General features: G+C 51.3%; 1 protein-coding gene across 7 annotated transcripts in view; it reads right to left on the reverse strand.

Annotated features, from left to right (window-relative positions):
* The window catches only part of TPST1 (tyrosylprotein sulfotransferase 1), a 45,307-nt gene that overhangs the window by 16,282 nt on the left and 15,530 nt on the right, over positions 1-13,495 (reverse strand). For 6 of the 7 annotated variants that reach the window (XM_038759634.1, XM_038759635.1, XM_038759633.1 and 3 more), the window contains 2 exons: positions 11,580-12,613; positions 2,276-2,474 (listed from right to left, as the gene is read on the reverse strand). In XM_038759634.1, coding sequence (XP_038615562.1) covers positions 2,276-2,474; positions 11,580-12,424 — 1,044 coding nt within the window. In that variant the 5' untranslated portion in view covers positions 12,425-12,613. The remainder of the gene's footprint in view (positions 1-2,275; positions 2,475-11,579; positions 12,614-13,495) is intronic. The other variant, XM_038759632.1, reaches the window with a different exon arrangement.

Below are 13,495 nucleotides of genomic sequence, written 5' to 3' on the forward strand. Positions count from 1 at the left end.
CGCTCTTCCTAGAATGTATCCCCATCGCATTCTCCACAGATAGGCGGCTGAGGAGATGCGATTGGATATCATCATCATCATCAATCATATTTATTGAGCGCTTACTATATGCAGAGCACTGTACTAAGCGCTTGGGAAGTACAAATTGGCAACATATAGAGACAGTTCCTACCCAACAGTGGGCTCACAGTCTAAAAGGGGAGACAGAGAACAAAACCAAACATACTAACAAAATAAAATAAATAGAATAGATATGTACATGGATATGCACTTTGTATTCACCCCACTCTCAGTTTAACAGCGCTTATGTCCGCATCTGTAATTTCTTTATGTTCATGTCTGTCTCCGCATCTAGACCGTAGGTTTCTTGAGGGCAGGGAGCGGGACTACCAACTCTGTTGCATTGCCCTCTCCCAAGTCCTCCGTACAGTGCTCTGCACCTGGTAAACACTCAGTAAATACCACTGATTGAACGGTTGATTGAGGTTCCCCACCTAAGCCTACTTTCAGAAGACCCGCCTTCTATAACAACAGTAATAATAACGATGGCATTTGTTAAGCGCTTCCTATGTGCCAAGCACTGTTCTGAGAGCTGGGGTAGATATAAGGTAATCAGGTTGTCCCACGTGGGGCTCACAGTCTTCTTAACCAGTTTACAGATAAGGTAACTGAGGCACAGAAAAGTTAAGTGGCTTGCCCAAGGTCACACAACAGACAAGTGGAGGAGCTGCGATTAGAACCCATGTCCTCTGTGCTCTTTCCACTAAGCCACATACTGCTTCTCTAATCCCGGTTTGGTCAACTACCCTTCCGGGGGACCTTGGGCAAGTCATTTCATCTCTCTGAATCTCAGGTCTTTCATCCGTAAAACGGGGATAGGAGATATGTTCTTCTGCTTTTAGATCGCGAACCCTGAGTAACGCAGGGACTGTGTCTGTTTTTGCAGTTACCCCGGTGCCTATCACATATTATTACTACGTAATAAGTGTTCTTTCAATTCAACAATGCCAGTAACAATAATGTTAATTTCTTTTAAAAAAAGCTGAGTTCCAGATTCCCAGCATCCTTCAGCTCAGCAAGCGGTGAGCGAACTCTATTTTGTTTAGCTCATCAAGCAGATGGCGCTTATCTTTCACGTCTCTGGGATGCTAAGCTTCATCTACCCAGATGTTAAAAAAGAGAGAGAGAGAGAGAGAGAGAGAGAGAGAGAGAGAGAGAGAACGGACACAGACAGCCAAGGACAATCCTACACATGCCAAAGTCTCACTTGGCAAGATAAGCATCAGTGACTTGGCAAATGGAGGAGGACGGCCGGGATGATAGATCAGGACAGAGGCAGTGGGGCCTGATGGAAAGAGCCTGGGCCTGAGCGTCAGAAGACCTGGGCTCAAATCCTGGCTCCGCTCCTTACCTGCTGTGTGAACTTGGGTGAGTCACTTCGCTTTTCTGGGCCTCCTCATTTCGTTTTTCTGGGCCTCAGTTTCCTCATGCGCAAAATGGGGATTCACTATCTGCTATTCCTCCAACTTGGACCGTAAATCCCACATGGGCTCTGATTATCTTGTCTCTACCCGAGCGCTTAGTAAAGTGCTTGGCACATGGTAAGTGCTTAACAAATACTATTAACAATGATAATAATAATTTCCCCCACCGTGAATTACCACAGGCACACTGAGCTGTGGGCAACATTCAGTGAGCCTCCCTGATGCTGTCTTACTAGATTAGAAGCTCGCTGGGGGCAGGGGAGATGTCTTGGGCTTCCGTTGTTCTTTGCCACATCTTTAGTACAATGAGTGCTCAAAAATAACATCCTTACTTCTACTCTGACTCACCTTCCGCCATTCCTAAAGCATCCTTCTGGGAGAAATGACCCTGAGCAAGATGGGGTCCTCACAGCACCAATATATTACGAATATTCCCCCTTCTAGATTGTGAGCCCGTTGTTGGGTAGGGACCGTCTTTATATGTTGCCAACTTGTACTTCCCAATTGCTCTGCTCACAGTAAGCGCTCAATAAATACGATTGAATGAATGAATGAATATCCCGGGCGGGAGGCACAGCACTGCCTATTCCTCTCGTATCCATCCCAGCGCTTAGAACAGTTCCTGGCACACAGTAAGCGCCTAACACTCGTTGTGGGTAGGGAGTGTGTCTATTTTTTTGTACTCTTCCAAGTGCTCGGTACAGTGCTCTGCACACAGTAAGCGCTCAATAAATACGAACGGGTGAGTGAATGAATGAGCCAACCCCACGACTGTTGTTCTCGTTACTCACCCGCCTTGTGTTTTCCAGGATTTTTTGATCCGGCTTCCCGTAGTTGGGCGGGTTGGCGTAGGGATCGTAGCCGAGGCGGGCCAGCATGGGGGCGATGGCGGCCATGTCCTGCAGGACGTCCGCGGGGATCTTCCCGACCCACTTCGAGAGGGCCCCTGCGTTCACTGGCTTGACGACTTGGTCCGTGGATCTTTCCACCCTGAAAACAACAACAGTTGGGGGCAGAGTCCGGGCCTGGGAATCTGGAGCACCTGGGTTCTCATCCCGGCTCCACTGCTTACCTGCTGTGTGTCCTTGGGCAGCTCACTTTTTGAGGGGGGGGTTTGTGTGCATGTTTTCAATGGTATTTATTAAGCGCTTACTATGTGCCAGGCACTGTTCTAAGCTGGGGGTTTTGTAAGCGTGCTTTTAATGGTATTTCTTAAGCACTTACTATGTGCCAAGCACTGTTCTAAGCACTGGAGTAGACACAAGCTAATCAGGTTGGACACAGTCCCTGTCCTAGGTGAGGCTCACAGTCTTACTCCCCATTTTCCAGATAAAGGAACTGAGGCACGCGGAAGTGAAGTGACTTGCCCATGATCACACGGTAGACTTCTATGGGCCTCAGTTATCTCATCTGCAACCTGGGGATTCAATACTCGCTCACTCTCGAACTTAAGATTGTGAGCCCCATGTTGGACCTGATGATCTTTTCTCTACCCCAGCACTTAGTGCAGTGCTCGTCACATAGTAAGGACACAATACCACAATTATCATTAAGAGGAGGAGGAGTAAAAGGGATGTGCTCCACTGACTAATAGTAATAATAAAGATGTGGTATTTGTTAAGTGCTTACTATGTGTCAGTCACTGTACTAAGCAAATTGGGGCTGGACACAGGCTCTATCCCACATGGGGCTCACAGTCTTAATCCCCACTTAATAATGATAATAATAATAATGATAATAATGATGGCATTTATTAAGCACTTACTATGTGCAAAGCACTGTTCTAAGCGCTGGGGAGGTTACAAGGTGATCAGGTTGTCCCACGTGGGGCTCAGAGTCTTCATCCCCATTTTACAGATGAGGCAACTGAGGCACAGAGAAGTTAAGTGACTTCCCCAAAGTCACACAGCTAAGTGGCGGAGCCGGGATTTGAACCCATGACCTCTGACTCCAAAGCCCGGGCTCTTTTCCACAGAGCTACGCTGCTTCTCTACTTTACAGATGAGGGAACAAAGGCAAGGTCATAAAGCGGACAAGTGGTGGAGCCAGGATTAGAACCCAGGTCCTTCTGACTCCCAGGCTTTGGCTCTATCCAATAGGCCACGCTGCTTCTATTAACACCTTGGTTCTGAGGTAAATGCATTTTTGTAAAACTACAGGAGAAACTGGGACACTAACCCGATGAACACTGAACCATTCCGACTTTGGTTTTTCCCATTCCCCGATGACCAAATTTGACAGCAACCTCTTGCTTTTGGAACTCGACAAGAAACGAGTGAAAACATCTGCACGGGATGGGTTGGCTTCGATGACCCCATCGAGCAAATCAAAACATAACGAAGGAGGAGCCCGTTTGTGAAGACAGCGGGCCATTTTCCGACCGAGGCTAAAGGTCGATTCATTCAATTCAATCGTATTTAGTGAGCGCTTACTGCGCACAAAGCACGATGATCCGACAAATTCAGGCCCGTTTCCTGTGCGTGGGACTTTGAGAGATGTGGGCATCCACTCATTAGATTCTCTCCTCTGGGATTTGGAGCTAGTTGAAAAAAAAAAAAGTCTGCACTTGCTCCTCACTGTCTGTTTCCAATGAGTTTAAAAAATCCAGCCCGGTTCGATCTGAGCCAAGTTTTCCCTTGTGGCTTTGGTCTGGTGGGGGTGGGGGGCGTCTTGGGAAAGTGGAGCCAAGGATGTGGATGGGCCAAAGAGCACAGAGTCTGGATGAAAAGCTAAACTGGGAAGATGAGGTGGGGGGCCGGCAGAAAGCTGGGCCAGAAGAACAACGGCTAAAATGGGCAATGTCTGACTTTCCAGGGATTACAATCATTAAAAGCTACATTCTCCCAAAAAGGGAATCGCCCTTTCACCCCCTGGATGAACAGCCCCCTTTGCTTGCCTGCGGTGAATCATTAATTGAAACACAGACCTCCATGAGGGGTTTAAAAAAAAAAACCCAGGCAAAAAAGAATACAGTAAAGAACCTGCAGTGGAGAAAAAATCCTGCAAAAGCAGTGTAAATGGGGCACACGTTCTCTCTCGCTCTTGGTGTCCTTACTGTGTGCAGAGCACTGTATTCCACAAACAATCTATCACACTGATCATCAATCCAGCGTCTGTATTGAGAGCTTACTGTGTGTAGAGCATCAATGGTATTAATTGAGTGCTTTCTGTGTGCAAAGCCCTCTATCAGATAACCAATCAATCAGTGGTATTTACTGAGCGCTTACTGTGTGCAGAGTACTAGTATTGGATGCCTCCAGGGTGCAGAGCGCTGAAGCAGGTCCTTGGGTGGGAACAACTGGAAGAAAACACAGGGTCTCTGGCTTGAGCTCATACAATAACCTGGCTCTGACTGGACCACTGCCAATCAGTACCAATCAGGCATCCGATACTAGTGCTCTGAGAAGCTGCGTGCCTTAGTGGATAGAGCACGGACCTGAACCTCCGAAGGACCTGGGTTCTAATTCCGGCTCTGCCACCTGTCTGCTTTGTGACCTTGGGCAAGACACTTCACTTCTCTGGGCCTCAGTTCCCTTGTTCTGTAAAATGGGGATTAAGAGTGTGAGCCCCATGGGGGACAGGGACTGTGTCCAACCCAATTATCTTGGATCTACCCCAGCGCTTAGAACAGAGCGTGGTACACAGTAAGCACTTGAGGAATATCACAAGTAGTATTATTATTATTATTTGTGCTCTGCACCCTGAAGTCAACCAAAACAGTGCTCTGCCCCAGCAGGCACTCAATCAATGCTGCTGCTGCTGATTCAGCCCACTGTTAGGTAGGGATTGTCTCTATATGTTGCCAACTTGTACTTCCCAAGCGCTTAGTACAGTGCTTTGCACACAGTAAGCGCTCAATAAATACAATTGATTGATTGATCGGATTGATTGGGCACTTACTGTGTGCAGAACACTGTACTAGGCTCTTGGGAGAGCACGACAGAACAATAAACAGACACATAAACTGCCCACAACGAGCTTACCGGGGATTTCTTTCTGCCTGCTTTTTCCAGGATATCTCAGGATGCCTTTATGCTTAGGGAGGAGGATAGGCAAAAGCGATTAACATGAAGGGCAGCCAGTAGACTCGATCTCGGCTCACAGAAGAAAGGGCTGGACTAGCGGTTTTTGCCTCAAACATCGTAGACGTGGAAGCTTACACTCTGCCAGGGCCAAGCACCTGCCCTCCGTCCAACCCCGGGTGGGCCTAGCAAGAATGTGTTTCTAGAGAACTTAAGCCTCTTGGGAGTCGTCAATTGGGCGGGGAACGGAGAGGGGAGGGAAACTGTTGCCGGGGGTCGTTGGCGGGGTCAGCCGGAGCAACCGAGGCAGTCATCCCCTCCACTGCCTGCTCAGGGCAGCTCCCGGGCAGAGAATGTGTCTGTTGTTGTATCGTACTCTCCCAAGAGCTCAGTACAGTGCTTTGCACACAGTAAGCACTCAATAAATATGACTGGATGAATGAAACTGCCCCATCAACTGGCTGACAGTCCACGGGGGGCAGAGAACTGGACTGAGCGCTTGGGAGAGTACGACAGTCAGTAGACACACCATCCCTGTCTTCAAGGAGCTGACAGTCTGCTGTGTGCACAGCACTCTACTACGAGCTTGGGTGAATACAATATAGTAGCAATATAGTAGACATAATCCCTACCCTCAAGGAGTCTAGCATCCAGAGGGGCACCTTTCCACCCATATACCTCCCCTCTCCTCTCCTCCGTCATGCTAAGCGGGGAGCCGGCGGACAATGGGTCCCGGCACTTCGGCCCCCCGCCGCCCCCGCCAAACTTCTTCACCCAGGCTGGGACGGTTCCAGCTGTCAGACCACCGGTCGACAGAGACCGCCGGTTTGGGTCGGCAACACCAGAGATCAACACAAGGAACCAAATCTTCTAAGTTCAAGAGCTGCCATCAGGGAAGCTATTTCTCTTTTTAATAGTATTTGTTAAGCGCTTACGGTGGGCCGGGTACTGTTGAAAGCACTGGGGTAAGCGCTCAATAAATACGATTGATGATGATGATTTTCCCTACTGACAGCTCACCTCCTCCAGGAGGCCTTCCCACCCTCAGCCCCCTCCTTCCTCTCCCCCTCCTTCCCCTCCCCACAGCACCTGTATATCTGTATATATGTTTGTACGTATTTATTACTCTATTTTATTTGTACATATTTATTTTATTTTGTTAATATGTTTTGTTTTGTTCTCTGTCTCCCCCTTCTAGACTGTGAGCCCACTGTTGGGTAGGGACCGTCTCTATATGTTGCCAAGTTATACTTCCCAAGCGCTTAGTACAGTGCTCTGCACGCGGTAAGCGCTCAATAAATACGAATGAATGAATGGGGTAGATTGAGATAATCAGGTTGGACGCGGTCCATGTCCCATGTGGGCTCACAGTCTTCCATCTCCATTTTTACAGATGAGGGAACTGAGGCCCAGAGAAGTGAAGTGACTCGATCTTAGGCAGACAAGTGGCGGAGCCAGGACTAGAACCCAGGCCCTTCTGATTCTCCTGTTCATGCTCTATCCCTTGGGCCTCCCTTTCTTGCCAGGAGGAGAATACGAGTCATGGCAGGTGGGCAGAGAGGGCACAACTCTGCTAGCCAGGGAAATATTTGAAATAAATAGAGTTAATCCATTCCTATAAAAGGTCTTTATACTTTCCCAAATGCTTAAAGCTGAGCACTGCACCCAGGGGGTGCTCAGTAAATGTCTCCCACCCCCAAGGACCCTTCAAATAGATGTTGCTGAAGTGGCTTTTTGAAAACTTTTGGCACCCACCCGAGAGAAAGGCAGGAATTAAACTCTTTACTGGGGAAAACTGACGCCTAATAATGAAGCGAAAAAGCCACTGAGGCATCATGCTACTGTCAAAGTCCAAAAAGCATTTTTGAGGCTGAACGGGTTCTCTGTTCACTGGCGTGACAACGGGACTCTCCCAGACCCTCAAATTTTCTTTGTTAGTTTTTGTTTGTTTAAATCTGCCTTGGCCCTTTCCTCCCTCTCTTCTTCTCTCCCTCTTGTCTCTCTTCCACTCGGGACATCTGCTTCTGCCGCCGATCTCCCACCCCTCGGTCTGGGGAAAACCGAGGAGGCTTCCAGGAAGAGTTCCCCTCGTCCTCCTCGGAGACTCAACTGTTTTTTACCGCAATGCGGGCTTCCAGGCGCCACCGGAAAATGGGATTTCTGTCGCTTCCGTTAAATCCCAACCCCAGCCGTTTCCGATTACCGAGCCGGAGTCAAAAGAAATATTAGCGCGAGGAGCTGGGGTCTGACTCAATGTGACAATACATTCTTTCGCCGGCCACACTGGCGGGGACTTTGAACCGCAGCGGAGTGGATGCTACAGAGGCCTCGCGCTGGCTTCGGATCCCTCTCGCGTTCCTCCGGAGCTTGGGTGGAATCATGGTCATTGTTAAAAAGGAGTTTGGACGGCAGAGGTTAATCGCTGTTTGGCCCAAAATCCAGAGTTGAACCAATTGTTTGGGGCGGGGGGCGGAGAGGGAGGGAGAGAGAGACGAGGGAGAGGGAAAAAGAGAGGAAGGTGGGGAAGGGAGGGAGGGGAAAGACTCTCTAGGCTGTAAGCTTGTTGTGGGCAGGGAATGTGTCTGTTTATTGTTATACTGTACTCTCCCAAGCGCTTAGTACAGTGTTTTGCACACAGTAAGCGCTCAATAAATACAAATGAATGAATGAGAGGTAGAGAGCTGGTTGGGGGGGGAGAGAGACTTTCTAGACTGTAAGTTTGTTGTGGACAGGGAATGTGTCTGTTCATTGTTATATTGTACTCTCCCAAGTGCTTAGTATATTGCTTTACAGGTCCCAAGAATGAAAACTGTGGCATTTGTTACATGCTTTCTACACACGCGGCACTCTGCTAAGCAGGGGGCAGATACAAGATCATCAGATTGGACACAGTCCCTGTTCCACTTGGGGCTCACCATTTAAGGGGGAGGAAGAACGGATATTTTAGTCAGTTAACGGTATTTATTGAGCGCTTACTGTGTGCAGAACACTGTACTAAGCGTTTGGGAGAGTACGGTATAACAATGTATCGGACACGTTCCCGGCCCACAGCGAGGTACAGGCACAGGAGTACAGCAGGTTCTAATTCCAGCTCCGCCACTTGACCGCTGTGTGACCTTGAGCAAGTCCCTTCACTTCTCCGGGCCTTACCCGCAAAATGGGGATTCAACACCCATTCTCCCTGATACTTGTCCTGTGAGCCCCACGTGGGACCTGATGTGTCCACCCCAGTGCTTAGTACAGTACTTGGCACATAGTAAGCGCTCAGTGGAGAAGCAGCATGGCTCAGTGGAAAGAGCCCGGGCTTTGGAGTCAGAGGTCATGGGTTCAAATCCCGGCTCCGCCACTTATCAGCTGTGTGACCTTGGGCAAGTCACTTCACTTCTCTGGGCCTCAGTTCCCTCATCTATAAAATGAGGATGAAGAGTGTGAGCCCCACGTGGGACAACCTAATCACCTTGTAAACTCCCCAGCGCTTAGAACAGTGCTTCGCACATAGTAAGCGCTTAATAAATGCCATTATTATTATTATTATTATTATTAACAGCTACCCCAGTGATTATTTTGGAGAGGAGGAGGAGGAACCGGAGACTCAGATAAGCCAAGTGACTTGTCCAAGGACACGGAGCAGGCGAGTGGCGGAACCAGAATCAAAACCCAGGTCCTTAGACTCCCGGTTCCGGGATCTTTCTCTTATGGCTCCCGTTGTTTCTCAACTGTCATCCCTCTGGCACCTCACTCCAGTCTAATAATAATCATAATTATGGTACTTGTTAAGAGCTTACTATGCGCCAAGTGCTGTTCTAAGCACTGGGGTAGATTCAACTTAATCCGGGTGGACTCAGTCCATGTAAGCACTGGGGTAGATTCATCCCTCTGGCCAGTCTAATAATAATCATAATTATGGTACTTGTTAAGAGCTTACTATGTGCCAAGTGCTGTTCTAAGCACTGGGGTAGATTCAACTTAATCCGGGTGGACTCAGTCCATGTAAGCACTGGGGTAGATTCATCCCTCTGGCCAGTCTAATAATAATCATAATTATGGTACTTGTTAAGAGCTTACTATGTGCCAAGTGCTGTTCTAAGCACTGGGGTAGATTCAACTTAATCCAGGGGGACTCAGTCCCTGTCCCACATGGGGCTCACAGTCTTCATCCCCGTTTTACAGATGAGGTCACCGAGGCCCAGAGAAGTGAAGTGGCTCGCCCCAGATCACACAGCAGACACGCGGCGGAGCCGGGATTAGAACCCAGGTCCCTCTGACTCCGAGGCCCGTGCTCTACCCACTAAGCCAAGGTGCTTCTTCCAGTCTCCAGCGGGCCCTGGGGGTAGGGAAAGCATTCGGCCCGAGGGAGAGTGGGTCTCCTCCGTCAAGGTGGCACCGAGAGGCTTAAACGGAGTCCAGGTCTAATGCCCGTGGTTCCACGGGGGGTAAGGGAGGGGCAGGTGATGGTTCTCGGTCTCTCCGGTCTCTCAGAGACCATACCCATCCAGAAGGGTAAACATTTACACAAGCGCTGAAGGTCTCGCTTCCAGGCTCTTCCACCCGGGGCGGCGACATCTGCGATTGGCTTTCTTCCTACCCACTGAGCCGTGGCGATAATTAGGTAAGAGCCCAATCGGGGCCTGACCGTCCAAGCGGCCCACGAGAGGAGAGACTTGGCGGCGACGGACCAACCTGGGGGAAATCCAGCTGGGCAGTGGGGCCTAGCGGAAAGGACCCCGTCCTGGGAGTCAGAAGGACCTGGGTTCTCATCCCGGCTCTGCCGCTGGTTTACGGGAGAACACGGGCGAGTCGCTTCACTTCTCTGGGCCTCAGTTCCCTCATGTGTAAAATGGGGATGAAGACTATGAGCCCCAAGTGGGGCAGGGACTGTGTGTCTGGCAGGCAGTAAGCGCTTCCTGACAAACACCATAAAAAAAAAGGAGGATAATCATACCCACCTATTAACCTGCAGTACATTTATGCTCAAATTCTGACAGGGACTGCAGCTGACCTGATGTTTCCGGACCTTTTGGACACAGGATGTGAATAATAGATGGCGTTCATTAAATGAGCACGGGCCTGGCACTGACAGCATTAAGCTTGCTTTTGTACTAAGTGCTGGCTTTGAAAATGGTCGTTCCCCTTTTAGACTGTAAATTCCTTGTGGGTGGAGACTGTAACACCTACCTCTGTTGTACTCTCCCAAGTGCCTAGTACAGTGCTCTGCTCCCAACAGGTGCTCAAACAATACTATCTGATTGATTCCCCTTGCCCCCATACTTGCTGCCAACTGGTCCCAGGAGAGAAAAGCCAACATTCACCTACAGTCCTGGTTTGTGTGGGGAGAGAGAGGGGAGGAGAGGGGGAAGGAGAAAAGAAAGGAAAAGAGAAGAGAAAAGAAAGAAGAAAAGAAAAGAAAAGGGCTGCTGTGGGACCTTCGGCAAGTCACTTCATTTCTCTGGGCCTCAGTTCCCTCATCTGTAAAATAGTGATGAAGAGTGTGAGCCCCATGTGGGACAGGGACTGTGTCCAACCTGATTAGCTTGGATCTATCCCGGCACTTAGAACAGTGCCTGGTACAAAGTAAATGCTTAACAAATATCACTATTATTGTTATTATCATCATGATTAATTAACTGCCCACCCAAAGCATAGCCCAGACTCCCCAATTCCATAGACTCTGGGAAAACCCACCCAACGCCCCGAGGCCCAAAGCAATGCTGCTGGCTCGGCGCTGCTTTCCAAGCAGACGGGGAGGGAGTCGGTTCGTGGAGGAGCTGGGACACCCAGGCCTGGGCTCTGTCCACTAGGCCCCGCTGGGTGGGTCTGGATTCGAGGGAGGGGGAAGGGGTTTGATGTCTCGTGGTTCCGCCACTGTCTCCTCCGTCCCCCGGCCCGCTCCAGCAGTCGACCCGGCAGGAAGCGGGGGCGATGAGGGGAGGAAGTGGGGGGAATGGGGACTGGAAGCGGGGGAAATGGGGACCAGAAGCGGAGGTCAGGGGAGCAGGAAGCGGGGGGCAGTGGGGCCAGGAAGTGGGAGATGGGGACAGGGAGAGGGGGCCCGGGGGCGGGGGGGCCCACTTACTTGGACAGAGAGACTCCCCCGGCTTTCCCGATCATCTCCTCGTGGTGCAAGACGGCCTGGTCCCAGCGGATGCCCAGGAAGTGGAGGAGGCTCCTCATCCAGCGCTCGGGGTGCAGGACCAGCTGCTCGTAGCGCACCAGCACGCAGCGCTCGTAACCCACCTCCACGCACTGGTTGTACATGGTCTCGATGGCCCGGTTCCACTTGGTCAGGCAGTCCCGGTAGCTGCCCAGGTCGAAGCCGGCGATGGTCACCTTGCGCGAGATCATGGAGTGCACCGAGGCTCGGCCGTCCCGCACCATCAGCAGGAACTTGGCGTTGGGGAAGATGCGGGCCAGATAAGTCAGCGACTTGAGAGCGAAGGGGTCCTTGTTGCACAGGAAGGGGGCCGGCTCCCCGTGCTTGACGATGATCTCCAGCAGGAAGGCCCGCATGGCCTCGTCCAGCACCCGGTCCGTGACCCCGGCCTCGTCCAGCCGGACCTTCTCCTTGCTGGAACGGGACCACATCTGCTTCACGGCCAGGATGCGGGGGATGACCCGGGTCTCCTCGCCGCAGCGGATGTCCGGGTGGGCGTCCAGCATGGCGCGCATCAGGGTGGTCCCGCTGCGGGGGACGCCGCCGATGAAGATCAGGGGCGTGTCCTTGTTGTAGGCCGCGGTCCGGTTGGGCCGGGGGCCGGGGCCGGTGGCCGGCGGGGCCCGCGGGCCCTGGGCCCGGCTCGCCCGCCCGCGGTCCGCCATACGGTGGTGGCACTCCATGGCGTGCTGGCCCAGGTACAGCACCGTCGCGGAACTGATGACCAGGCAGGCAAGCAGCAGGTTCTGCTTGACTTTGCCGACCATCTTGGGGGGCCGGGGGAGTCCCCCCGACTCTACGCCGGGGTCCCTCGGCGCGGAGCTCTCCTCAGATCGCGGCTGGGCCGTGGGGACGCGGGCTCCGCATCTGGCCGGGGACGGAAACCCAAGAGGCGCGCTTGGCCGTTGCTCTGGTCTTTGTTCTGTCGGACTCTCCCCGGCGCTTAGCACGGTGCGCTGCCCACGGTAAGCGCTCAGTAAATAACAATACTATTAACAATGACGGTGGTATTTGTTAAGCGCTAACTATGGGTCGAGCACCGTTCTAAGCGCTGGGGTAGACGCGAGCTGATCAGGTTGGACGCAGTCCCCGTCCCACGTGGGTCATACATAATAATAATGGCATTTATTAAGCACTTACTATGTGCAAAGCACTGTTCTAAGAGCTGGGGGAGGTTACAAGGTGATCAGGTTGTCCCACGAGGGGCTCACAATCTTAATCCCCATTTTCCAGATGAGGTAACTGAGGCCCAGAGAAGTGAAGTGACTTGCCCAAAGTCACACGGCTGACAGTTGGCAGAGTCGGAATTTGAACCCACGACCTCTGACTCCAAAGCCCGGGCTCTTTCCACTGAGCCACGTTGTTCGGCATAGCAGATAGAGCACGGCCCCGGGAGGCAGAGAGTCACGGGTTCTAATCCCGGCTCTGCCACTTGTCTGCTGTGGGACCTTGGGCAGGTCACTTCACTTCTCGGGGCCTCAGTTACCTCATCTGGAAAACGGGGATTGAGACTGAGAGCCCCACCTGGAACAGGAGCTGTGTCCAATCCCATTTGCTTGTGTCCATCCCAGCACTTAGTACAGTGCCTGGCACATGTTAAGCACTTAAATACAATTATCATTATCATTATTATTATTATTATTATTATTATTACTATTAATCCCCATTTTACAGATGAGGTATGAGAAATTAAGTGACTTGCCCAAGGTCACCCAGCAGGTAAGCGGCAGAGCCGGGATTAGAATCCAGGTCCTTCTGACTCCCAGGGCAGGTTCTATCCACTAGGCCACACTGCTTCCCAATGGTTAGCACGCCCGAGGCACCGCGTGGCCTGATGG

This window comes from Tachyglossus aculeatus, chromosome 17 (assembly GCF_015852505.1).
Source record: "Tachyglossus aculeatus isolate mTacAcu1 chromosome 17, mTacAcu1.pri, whole genome shotgun sequence".
Classification (NCBI taxonomy): domain Eukaryota; kingdom Metazoa; phylum Chordata; class Mammalia; order Monotremata; family Tachyglossidae; genus Tachyglossus; species Tachyglossus aculeatus.